Genomic DNA, 13,115 nt, shown 5'->3' with positions numbered 1-13,115 from the left:
GTGTGTGTGTGTGTGTGTGTGTGTGTGTGTGTGTGTGTGTGTGTGTGTGTGTGTGTGTTCGTTACTCTGTTTGGATCTAATGTCCCCACAAGGATAGTAATTTAATATTGTGTCCAGCCTTCTGTCGTCACAAGGGAACCATGAGAAGTGAATTAATTAATTTTAGAAAAACACTGTTGACTACATTGTCAAATTTAAAAGCACTTCGTCCAATCAGTGGTAAGCGGAGATATCAAAAAGGGGAGTAACTGTTGAGTTGTGTGCGTCTTTATTTTTGGGCCTTCAGATATCAACATTTCATTTAAAATGTGAAATAACCTTCATCTCAAAGTGTGAACATGCAGAATGGGTTAGGTTTGTGTTGGGTTCAGGGATCAGAAATAAGTAAATCTAATAGAAATCAGTGGAAAGTTCAAAAAACAATCAAAGTTCAAGGAAAGTCCCTACATTTCAATATAGTGTCTGTGTTAGAGAGGGAGAGAAAGAGATGAACTGCTTACAGCGAAATCACATTTGTGGATGCTAAGGGTCAAACAGAATCTGCGGATATTTTTTGCCGTTTCTGCAGAGAATTTAGTCAAAAATCTGCAGCTTTATGAGGAATGATTTTGGTAATATAACTAAAATAATAACGTATGAACTAAATAAGTAATACCTTTTAAAAATATTGAAATGTTTACGAAGTAGAATTGCAGATCCAATTAGATCGAGTTTATTTGGTAAACAAAGCATGTCTCTTATATAACACATCTTCTAAAAATATGACTTTACAAACTGGTAAAAAAGTAAATAAACAGAATTAATGATGGGCTAACAATCTGCAGAATACTGTATGTGCAGATTCCGCAGGGCCTGAAGATAACTAAAAGAGTTGATGACAAAAATATTAAACCTTCACTAATTGAGAAAAAAATCAATTCTTGCAGCATTAAAAACATTGAACTAAAGTATGTTTTTAAAATGATTTACCTTCTTTTATTAATATCCAGGAGGAAGACCATCAGTTCTTGCTGTTTTTTGACTTTCATACTTGACATGAAGAAATTAGATATAGTTTCTGTTGAATGTTTGTCTTCAGAATGGTTTCATACATGTCTTATATTGAGGTGTTTTCCAGCATCTAGTCAGATCAGAGACACACTGAACTCTCTTCAAGCTGTTTTCTGGCAATTCAAAAAAAGGAAGAGCTGCATGTGTGAAACTTGATGATCATGTGTGCAAAATGACCAGTTCATATGGATATCCACTGCAATGACCTTTATTCTAAACGCTGATTTCCAGAACCTTTACTCTTTCTGATCCAGGAACAGTTTTATTTTAGTGTGGATGGGGATTTTCCTGTGGTCAAGCTGGTCAATCAGCTCCAGTCAACTTGATCAATTTTCTACCAGAGTAAGATCTGACAGCTAGTAGTGAATGATCTTTTGGGTGCCATTTTTCTTTTATTATTTTTATTTGATTGAAAGAAATGCATGAATGACTGTGAAAGCCAAAATATGTTGGGTTTTGTTTGAGAGGGGTGATAAATGGCCAGTTTCACCTCAAAAATACCTTTTAGAAAGATGTCTGCATCATTATTTTTTGTTTTACAGTAATTGGTGGGATATATTGGTGGTAAATATGTGGTATTTATTCATTCTTGAAGCATTATGTTTCAATGGGGACACTTTTAAAGTGTGAAAAAGCCCTTTCTGAGTTTTTCTCCTCAAAAGTAAACATGCTTTTATCTTAAGAAGTATTAATCATATCTCAATATCCTTTTGGGATTTTGGGTTTCTTGTGTTTTCTGCAGTTTTAAGGCCCTCTCTTCTTTATAGTCAAAGATATTGGGACCTCAGCGTGGCTTCAAATGCAACAATTTACCGTTTTTAAAAAGATTTTGCTCTCACAGACAGATATTTTTGATATTCTGGTGATTTTGGGTTAAGTTAGAGCTCATCAACAACTCCGAGTATCCAGCCTTTTTGTCTAATGTAATGAATACTTCAGAAAATATCATTTACAATTCAGCTACACCAATGGCTTCAAATGCACCAGTTTCTTATTATCAGAGATTTTGCCCTCTCTAAACAAGCGTGTGCTTCGGTATCTACATTTTAAAGCCCCAGTCTTGTCTATTTCCAAACAATAGTGTGGCTTCAAATGCACAGAGCTTATCAATTCTGGAAGCATTGCATTTCAGGGGGGACGCTCTTGAGTTCATGCCTATAATTTAAGGAGTATTAATGATATCTCAATAACCTTTGGCATTCTGATTCTAGAGAGACTTTTCTTTTGCTATCATTAATTTTAAGGCCCAGTCTTATTTATTTCCAAAGATATTGGGAGCTTAGTGTGTCTAAATGCACCGATTTCCCATCATCAAAAAGATTTCGCTCTCTTTAAACAAAACTTTCCTTTGGTATCTACATTTTAAAGCCATATTCCTGTTTATTTCCAAACATATTCAGACCTCACATTGGTCATAATAGAATTTGATCCATTTTCAAATAAAAACCTGACTGAAAAAGTCCGATTTGAGCTGTGAATCGGCTGTTGTGTAATGTAGCGTCTCAGAAGCGTGTCAGTGATGGTCGAGGAGGTGTTATTAACCTGTGGAAGGAATTATGGAGTTAGAGGATAAAGCCTTATGAAAGATGTTGAGTCAGGCAGATCTGTGTGTGTGTGTGTGTGTGTGTTGCAGAGCTTATCATCCACTTGTCCATCACACACACTGAATCCATTGGTCCTCCAGCAGATCTCTACATCCAGAGTCTGATGGTCTGATCCTGGCCTCTGTTGCTGCGTCCAGTTTGAGCTCCAATGCTCTCGCTGTGACCCATCAGTATTCAAGACTCCTCCAGAAACCCTTCATCTCCTCAACATGGACATCGGCGGCCTCACCACGGTGGTGGCCAACTCTGCCTACATCTCCGCCCGCGGCAGCTTTGATGGCACGGCCAACCCGGCGTCCAACCGAGACAAGAAATACCACTCCAAGCTGAAGCTGCCGCACATCACTGTCTGTGAAGATCTCCGGGAAACCCTGGATCTGCAGTTCAGGAGCATCTGTGTGGAGCAACCCATCGGGAAGAGGCTTTTTCAGGAGTATCTGGAGACCGCCAATGAATACAAGGGCCCCTGCCGTCTGTGGAGGGATGTAGAGGAATATGACACAGCCGAGGATAAAGACCGCACTCAGAAAGCTGCGAAAATCCTCCAGCGCTACATGGAGCCCTCAGCCAAACACTTCTGTCCGTTTCTACCAGAGAATGGCATCACCAAAGTCAAGGAGCGGCATCAGGAGGCGGCGGACGACCTGTTCGTGGAGATCCTGGCCTGCGTCTTTGATTTCCTCAAGGAGGTGCCGTTCACGTTCTATCTAGAGACCATGTACTTTAAGCGCTTCATGCAGTGGAAGTGGCTGGAGATGCAGCCGGTGGCCGAGGACTGGTTCCTGGACTTCCGTGTTTTGGGAAAAGGAGGATTCGGAGAGGTTTCCGCGTGTCAGATGAGGGCCACGGGGAAGCTGTACGCCTGCAAGAAACTCAACAAGAAGAGGCTGAAGAAGAGGAAAGGCTATGAGGTATTAGAGAAACACACCTGTGGGTTTGAGAGAGACATGCAGTGGCGGGAGACATTATTATTTTCCCACATGATGTTGAACAGATTCAGGAGTTTCTCACAGTATTTCCTCTAATATTTGTTCTTCTGGAGAAAGTCTTATTTGTTTTATTTCAGCTAGAATAAAAGCAGTTTTTAATAGTTTTAAAGCCATTTTAAGGTCAATATTATTAGCCCCCTTCAGCAATATTAGTGTTGGATTGTCTCCAGAACAAACCACTGTTATACAATGACTTGCCTAATTACCCTAACTTTACCCTAATTACCCTAGTGAAGCCTTTAAGTGTCACTTTAAGCTGAATACTAGTGTCTTGAAGAATATCTAGTCTAATATTATGTGCTGTCATCATGACAAAGAGAAAATAAATCAGTTAAATGAGTTATTTAAACTATAACTCAGGAGGGCTAATAATTCTGACATCAACTGTATCAGCAGTGCATCAGTGATGGTCTTCATAGTATAGAGGTCCAACCCCAAAATGAGATTTCATTTCCTCACGCTCAAGTGGTTGTAAAATGTTATTCTGTTTATTCTGTGACTTTCTGAGTTTCTTCTGTTGAACACAAAACAAAATAATCTGAAGAATGATCAGCCATCGAGGAACAAATAATACTGTGGAGGTTTTGAGGAAAAGAGTAAAATACCATAATAGATGAAACTATCATTAAAGTCAGGCAGGGATGAGGCTCGTGGTGTAGTTGTAGTGAAATGTTTAGTGTAAATGTCACTCAGTTCCTGAAGGCCAATTCGGTTCAAGCTGTTTTAATAATAATAATTATCATTTCAAAGTAGCTTTTGCAAAATGCAAAGATTATTAAATGACAATCAGAAAGAGAGAAGGTGTTGAGTATACTGTGCACAGAACAGCAGTCAAGAGTAGGCATGGGATGATAACCGGTTTCAAGGTTCACCGCGCTTTGGAAAAGTCAAGGTTTTAAAACCGCCAACATTTTCTGTAATACAGTTCCTGAGGTATGAGCAAGATTTTTATTTACATTTTAGTTTTGTTTTTTAGGACAGCAGGATCTCCAGCAGAAATAATAGCCAAAGATGATGATTTAGACTGTAAAGTAATCTGTGTTTTAGAAACTAATGAAGACAGCAGAAGTCAATAATTCATTTGAGTTATTCAGCCTGACATGTGTACTGCTCCAAACATATTATAAATCTTAAAAAAAATAAAATATATTGTTTTCAAAGGGGAAATAAGCTTTTATTTTGTACCCAGACATTTAAAAAGAATATATATTAGAGCAGTAATCACAATACTTTGAAAGCATGATATTTTTATCTTAGGTTATCACACCGTCAGAATCTTATACCGACCCATGCCTAGTCAAGAGTATACCCAGTTAACCTGTAGGTATACAGTATATCGTCTACTTTTAAAAACAAAGTAAGATTTATGTATATGACACATTTTTAATGAAGTGATCTCATCCACAAAACAATTGAGACCAATGTGTCTTACAATTTTTTAGTCTTACATCCTACAGCATGTCTGTCTTAGAAGAAGAATGAGACCCGTGAATAATGGCAGAATTTTTTACTTTTGGGTGAGATGTGCCTGTTAGTTCTGGGAATGTTCATTCTTAAACGTTTAACAAACATTCAGTTATATCATTTTGCCAACATTAAGAACAGTTCAGTTCTGGTGTGAGTGTTATACCGCCTCTCTGCTGAATGCTGGATTCTGATTGGCTGCTGGTCACTCTCAGGTGTTTGGTTATTGTCAGATAAAGGCACAGCAGAAGTAGTTCCGGCAGGTTTAGAGCAGCTCCATATCACTCCGCTGAATGATGAGGGTTATTTCACAGCTACAACAGTCAGACATCACATCAGAACACATCAGGAGGAGGAGATGAGGAGGACACTAGTGCTACACACAGCTGTGCATTACTGTTTAATAATTTAATAGTGTGGGGCGACAGTGTCACCTCACAGCAAGAAGGTCGCTGATTCGATTCCCAGCTGGATCCCCCGGCTGTGGAGTTTGCATGTTCTCCCCGTGTTGGTGTGGGTTTCCTCCGGGTGCTCCGGTTTCCCCCACAGTCCAAACACATGCGCTATAGGGGAACTGATGAACTGAATTGGCCGTAGTGTATGAGTGTGTGTCCTGGTCCTCCATGTTGAGCATTGAGCTGACAACACACCTCATAAGAGCTAGATGTTACGAAACCCCAATATGGTGCGGTTAATATCAGCTTCGATATAAATGGCTCTGGGAGTAAGAGTAATGTAATGGTGTGATATGATATCTTGTGTTGGCGCTCTGCTCTGCTGGACTCTTAGGTAAGGGATCCTGCTCGACCTGCTGGTCTGCAGCGATTAATCAGCTCAGACGTGACATTGATGATGAAGGTGAAGGCTTTACTGAGGATAATATGCTTGACTAGCTCCACACTCCAACAAAAGCAAAACGATTCTAAACACCACAGTGGGAAACCCCTGTGAATGAGCAGTTTTCCCTATTGTGTGATTGGACATTTAGTTCTCCTTCTGAACTGCATTATGGGAGCTTAATCTTTACTCCAACAACTTTCAACCCTTTGTTAAACTGTAGAGCTGAATTTACACCATCAGAAGTGGACAGAGCAGAGATCAACATCCCATAATGCACTTCACCACCACTAATAAACACTAGTGAATCACAGGGAAACTGTTCATTAGCAGATGTTTAATGAGCTAATATCTCTCTGCAACTCTCACATGGTCGCCCACTGAAGCTGAGCAGGGCTGCGCCTGGTCAGCGCCTGGATGGGAGACCACATGGGAAAGCTAGATTGCTACTGGAAGTGGTGTTGGTGAGGCCAGCAGGGGGCGCTCAACCTGCAGTCTGTGAGTCCTAATGCTCCAGTATATTGATGGCGACTCTGTACTGTCAGTGAGCGCCGTCTGTCAGATGAGATGTTAAAGGTGCTGACTTAAGACTCATGGATGTCCTTGGAAAAAGAGTAGAGGTTTACCTCTGGCATCCTGGCCAAATTAGGCTTCTGTCCATCATGGCCTCCTCCTCATCCCCATATCATAATTGGCTTCATTTCACTGATAATCGGCTCCTCTCCACCAGTCAGCTGGAGTGCAGTCTGGTGCAATATGGCTGCTGTCGCATCATCCAGGTGGATGCTGCACACTGATGGTGGATGAGGAGATTCCCCCCAACATGTAAAGCTCTATGAGTGTCCAGAAAAGCGCTATATAAATGTACAGAATTATTATTATTATTATTATTTTACAGAGTAAAGAGGCTTGTTTTCTTGCTTGTCTAGAAAATGATCCTTTATTTAAGAATTTGTCGATATTTTAACTAGAAACAAGACAGAAACTCTCAATCAGAAAAGCCTGTTTCCAGTGTGTCTGTGTTCTTGGATGTAAATTAGATGGTTTATAAAATATATTTTAATCTTTGTTGTTGTGTTTCATAGAGCTCAGTAGAATTGAACTTTATTTTATTTCATGTTCTCCAGAACTCTGATCTGCATTCGTTTGTTTGAAATAAACACTTTTTTTGTTTGCTGAAAAATCTAAAACCCTACATTCAGAAATAAAGGTACGCCAGCTGTCACTTTACAGAAGAGACACATGTGTTCATAAAGGGTCCATACTGGTACCTCACATGTATATATTAGTACCTAAAGTTTGAAGAGGAACACCTTTGTTCTTTTAACTACTAATATATACTCTTGAGGTATTAATATGGACCCTTAAGGTACCACCCCAGTGACAGCTCGCGGACCTTTATTTCTGAGAGTGTAGAAAATGTAGTGAAATAAAAATAATCGATAAGCATCTACATTATGGAATATATTATGAAGAAAAAACTATTTTAGATCTAGAAATATGAGTGCTATCTAGAGAAAAAAACATGAAATATTGAAAGCTTTTAGATATGGAGAATCTACGTTAGTAAATAGAACTAACTATAAAGAAATGTGTGAAACATAGACGTGTCTGTATTGAAGTGTGTGTGTGTGTGTGTGAAGCTTGTGGAGTTGCAGAGCATTAGAGGCGCTCCAGCTTTGGCCTTCAGCTCATTATGAAACGCAAATCCAACACATTTAAATATGGAACAGACTTATGTGGAAATCCTGGACAGAGGAACGATGTGATCTGCACAGGATGATGCTGGCGCTGTGTGTGTGTGTGTGTGTGTGTGTGTGTGTGTGTGTGTGTGTCGCAAGGTTATTTTAGTAAACAAAGACTAAAAAACTATTGTTTCAAAAATAATTGACATTAAGGGGCACCTATAATGCAGAAATGACTGTTATGTGGTGTTTAACCGCAGGTGTGTGTCAGCAGTGTGTGTGTGTGTATCTCCAGTCTCTCATGATGAACAGTAATGAATTGTGTTTATTATAATCCGACTTGATGAATGAAACACTTTGATTGACATTCTGCCTTTGTACGTGTCATCAGAGAGGGAAAGCCCCGCCCACTAGTGCCCAACTCTCTGTGTGTATGTGTGTTCATGTATGTGTGTTCATATCTGTGTGTGTGTGTGTGTGTGCGCATGTTAAATTTGTGTGTTTGTTTTCATGAATGTGTTCGTGTGTGTTTATATTTGTGTGTGTGTGTGTTTTCATGTATGTATGTTCATATATATGTGTGTGTGTATAGTGTGTGTTTTCATGTGTGTGTGTGAGAGCTGGTGTTTAATGCTCTTCTCGTGTTCCTCAGGGAGCGATGGTGGAGAAGCGTATCCTGGCTCGTGTCCACAGCAGGTTTATCGTGTCTCTGGCCTACGCCTTCCAGACCAAAACTGAGCTGTGTCTGGTGATGACCATCATGAACGGAGGAGACCTCAGGTGAACAACCTTTACAAACATCCTTACCTCAATGTCAGTGTCCCTTTAGGCAATTCCTTTCACTCGCCGGCCATCTTTGAAGCAAGGATGAGTGGGGAAACACACATCAGACTCTCCAAAGTACATTATGAGTACATTTCAGCTCTAGAATCTCCAATAAAATTCAACAACTGTCTATTTATGATCATTTCTGCAATATCATGCACTTCTAATCGGTGTTTTATTTTGTCCTGGTGATGGGATATCAGGGAGGCTTGCTTGTCTCTTTATACTGAAGCTCTCATTCTCTCATTTATCAGGATGTCATTGTTCTGTACTGTAATGTTTATACAGTCAGCAGAATGTACCTGCTTAACTGAGGCTAATACACCATAATATACATTTTAGGAGCTTTGTGAGTGTGTGTGTGTGTGTGCTATTCTGTGGTGTGCATGTGTCTGTTATTGTGTGTGTGTGTGTGTGTGTATCTGGGTGTGTTGTTTTGCGTCTGTGTGTGTTATTCTGTGGTGTGTATGTATATGTTATTGTGTGTGTGTGTGTGTATCTGGGTGTGTTGTTTTGCGTGTGTGTGTGTGTTATTCTGTGGTATGCATGTGTCTGTTATTGTGTGTGTTTTAGGAGCGTTGTTATTTCGGAGGATTCTTAACGCTGAGAGGAAATGTGTTCTGAATACGGGTCTGCATGACATTAATAATCATGTAGATAATTAAATAATCACTTGGCTTGGTGAGTTCGTGCATGTGATCAGTTTAATCCTGCCTGAGCAGTTTTTAAACAGCGCCACCTGCTGGTCAAGAGTGAAGGTTAAATCTCCTCCTCATGACCTTTGACCTTTCATTGGTGATGTTGTCAGTCTTCTGATTGCTGCCTTTAAAGTCTGCGTAAGCTGGAGGGTGCTGATCTGCAAAATATGCATTCCTCACTCAGAGTGTTTGTCTTTATCTTTAATTAAATATATAACTAATAAGAAGAGTTTACAATTTAATAATCTGACTGTGGGTTATTTGAAATAGCTTCATGTCAAAAAGAAAAGCAAGATTATTTTACTCTCTCCAGGTACCACATCTATAACGTGGATGAGAATAACCCCGGCTTCTCTGAGCCCAGAGCCTGTTATTACGCCGCTCAGATCATCCAGGGCCTGGAGCATCTGCACCAGAAGAAGATCATCTACAGAGACCTCAAGCCGGAGAACGTGCTGCTGGACAATGAAGGTCTCACGCACACACACACACACACACACACACTTGTACAGCTATCTTTATCTTTATCATTATTATGCCTATGGGACTTCCCATAGGCATAATAATGTTTCTACAGACTGTATATTCTCTAAACTTAACCCCTACTTTCACATCTTCACAATCCCTCATTCTGCCTGATTCACTTTATGAAGACCAAAATACTACTGCACAAGGTCAAAAAATACTGGTATTGCTATACTTGTGGGGACATTTGGTGCATTAAAAATATTCATTCATTTTGTTTTTGGCTTAGTCCCTTTATTAATCAGGGGTCGCCACAGTGGAATGAACCGCCAACTTATCCAGTATATGTTTTACACAGCCGATGACTTTCCAGATGCAACCAAGTACTGGGAAACACTCATACACTATGGCCAATTTAGTTCATCAATCCCCCTATAGCGCATGTGTTTGGACTGTGGGGGAAACTGGAGCGCCCTGAGAAAACCCACACCAACACGGGGAGAACATGCAAACTCCACACAGAAACACCAACTGACCCAGGCGAGACTCGAACCAGAGACCTTCTTGCTGTGAGGCGATCGTGCTACCCACTGCGCCACCGTGATGCCCATATTAAAAATATTTTTGTGAATAATTAATCTAATTAAGATGTTATAATAAGAACCCTAGTTTAAACACATACTCTCTCACACAAACAGAGATCAGTATCAGTGTAGGAGTCATGTGTCTTATGTGTGTGTGTGTGTGTGTGTTGTGTTTTCAGGTAACGTCAGGATCTCTGACCTGGGTTTGGCTGTTGAACTGGCAGAAGGACAGGAGAAAACTAAAGGTTACGCTGGAACTCCAGGTAAAACCTTCATGATGATGATGATGATGATGATGATGATGATGATGTTCACTGCTGAAGACTCACAAGATAGGATCAGTGTGACATACACACACTCTCATGTGAGCAGTGGTAAACCAGTGATTTACCTCTGTGTGTGTGTGTGTGTGTGTGTGTGTGTGTGCGTGCGTGCGTGCGTGCGTGCGTGCGTGCGTGCGTGCGTGCGTGCGTGCGTGCGTGCGTGCGTGCGTGCGTGCGTGCGTGCGTGCGTGTATGTGTGGTGCTCAGGGTTCATGGCGCCGGAGCTGTTGAAGGGTGAGGAATATGATTATTCAGTGGATTACTTCACTCTGGGGGTCACGCTGTACGAGTTCATCGCCGCTAAAGGACCCTTCAGGACTCGAGGAGAGAAGGTCAGTTTTAGCACATCTTCACATCACACACACACACACACACACACACACACACACACACACACACACACACACACACACACACACACACACACATTATCTCTCAAACCATATTATCAGATCATATCGTAGTATAGTCTATTATACTGTATACATTATAGTATCTACAACTCTTTGTTAACGAATGTTCCTGGATACTGTAGTGTTAACTTCTATTGACATTCTCCATTTGTGCATGTCATAGATCACCTTTACATTGACTGATGGATGGATGGATGAATGGACAGATAGATAGATAGATAGATAGATAGATAGATAGATAGATAGATAGATGGATAGATGGATACATGAATGGATAGATGGATGGATGGATGGATGGATGGATACATGAACGGACGGATGGATGGATGGATGGATGGATGGATGGATGGATACATGAACGGATGGATGGATGGATGGATACATGGATGGATACATTAACGGATGGATGAATAGATGAATAGATAGATGGATGAATAAATAGGTGGATGGACAGAGCGATGAATGGATGGATGGACAGATTGATTTTTCTACAATACACACACTGTTATGCGTCTGTGTTTGTCTCAGCTTTATAACTGCTGTGGAGTTTTTGGTTCTCAGTCTGACAGATGTTGTGCTGTTCTCTCAGGTGGAGAATAAAGAGGTGAAGAAGAGGATCCTGAATGACCCGGTCACATATTCAGAGAAGTTCAGTGAAAACGCAAAGTCCATCTGTGAGGGTCTGCTGGCCAAAGAGGTGGACAAGAGACTGGGCTTCAAGAACGGCACATGTGACGAGATCCGCACGCATCCCTTCTTCAGCCAACTCAACTGGAGGAAACTAGACGCAGGTCACACACACAAAACAGGCCTCTTCTGCTCCACACTGCTGCTTATACTGGGAAATACTGGGAAATTAATAATAATAATAAAACATTTGATTTAGAACGCTCTTTTCTAAGACCCAAAGCAAAATCTGACAGTCCTGCAGTTTCAGATATCTGTTTACTATGTGGATCTCTAGTGAAGTCTGATTTATATCTGTGATGTAAAGATGGATATTCAGCATCATTACTGCAGTCTTCAGTGTTCATGATGCTTCAGGAATCAGAATGAGGATTTGAGGATCTAGAACAGTGTTTCTCAGTTGTTCTGGGCATAATTGTGAAGAGAACCATAGTAGAAATTAAAAGAAAATCTAATTCTACATACAAATGTGGATGAATCGTTCAGATGTAGTGTTTGAGAGTGTCCTCCACATCTCCTCCTCCTGCTGTGAAATAACTCTTAATCATTCAGCGGAGTGATATGGAGCTGTAATGCGCTCTGCCGGAACTACTTTAGCTGACAATAACCAAACACCTGAGAGTGACCATCAGCCAATCAGATTCAAGCATTCATCAGCATCCGTGTGTTTTTCTCTGCAGGTATTCTTCCTCCTCCTTTCATCCCGGACTCTAAGACGGTCTATGCGAAGGATCTAGATGATGTGGGCGCGTTCTCCACAGTGAAGGGCGTCTGTCTGGAGGATGATGATAAGTGTTTCTGCGATGAGTTTGCGTCAGGGAATATCTCCATTCCGTGGCAGGAGGAGATGATCGAGACGGGGATCTACGGCGAGCTGAACGTCTGGGGGCCTGGAGGCGCTGTGCCCAATGACCTGCGCCGGGAGTCCATCCTGGAGCAGCCGCCCAAATCCTCCACCTGCAGCGTCTCATAATGCACTGTAGCAATGCTGGATTCCACACAGTTCCTACACTAATCCATTAGGATAACTCAATGGACTCTCTTCACAACTCCAGGTTTCTCCACAGCAGAAGTGCTCATAGTCTGTAAACTCAGAGTGGTGTTACCAAGACCTCCAGACAGAGGAAAACAATAGTGTGAGACTGCGTTACACACACCTCACACAAGCAGTTATTCGCTTTTCGATGCATAAAGATATATAATACACACATAAATACATATATATATTCATACATTAAAAAAATCTAAATATTACAGGCTTTCAAAGATTTATGATGACAGTTAAACTTGTCTTGTGAAAAGAGTCCATCATTTTTACAAATTTAAGTTGATTGAACATGAAAAATTAAGTTTTCCCCCCAAAAATCTTAAGAATTGCATTGCTTCAACTCATTTTAAATAAGTAGTTTGAAGAAGCAGCAGAAGTCATTTGCTGAGCGTGCTGCATTTACCTCCGGCTGATGTCAGGAGACCTCAAAGTGAAGTGTGCAT

At 40.8% G+C, this 13,115-nt stretch overlaps 1 protein-coding gene across 1 annotated transcript; it reads left to right on the top strand.

Annotated features, from left to right (window-relative positions):
* Positions 1 to 2,713: 2,713 nt before the first annotated feature.
* Positions 2,714 to 12,804, top strand: grk1a (G protein-coupled receptor kinase 1 a). Its single transcript, XM_056453059.1, has 7 exons — positions 2,714 to 3,565; positions 8,282 to 8,409; positions 9,466 to 9,623; positions 10,381 to 10,464; positions 10,732 to 10,856; positions 11,527 to 11,728; positions 12,305 to 12,804. The coding sequence occupies exons 1-7, from the start codon at positions 2,864 to 2,866 to the stop codon at positions 12,595 to 12,597; spliced, it is 1,692 nt and encodes a 563-aa protein (XP_056309034.1). The 5' UTR covers positions 2,714 to 2,863; the 3' UTR covers positions 12,598 to 12,804.
* Positions 12,805 to 13,115: the final 311 nt, after the last annotated feature.

Source organism: Danio aesculapii, chromosome 1 (genome assembly GCF_903798145.1).
Source record: "Danio aesculapii chromosome 1, fDanAes4.1, whole genome shotgun sequence".
NCBI lineage: Eukaryota > Metazoa > Chordata > Actinopteri > Cypriniformes > Danionidae > Danio > Danio aesculapii.
Note: the sequence above shows the minus strand (reverse complement) of the source record. Positions and strands in the feature narration are given on the sequence as shown.

Coding starts and splice junctions, on each gene's coding strand:
- grk1a (XM_056453059.1), top strand. CDS start 2,864: ATGGACATCGGCGGCCTCACCACGGTGGTGGCCAACTCTGCCTACATC. Junction 10,465..10,731: donor AGGTTACGCTGGAACTCCAG/GTAAAACCTTCA, acceptor TGTGGTGCTCAG/GGTTCATGGCGCCGGAGCTG. Junction 11,729..12,304: donor CTGGAGGAAACTAGACGCAG/GTCACACACACA, acceptor TTTTCTCTGCAG/GTATTCTTCCTCCTCCTTTC.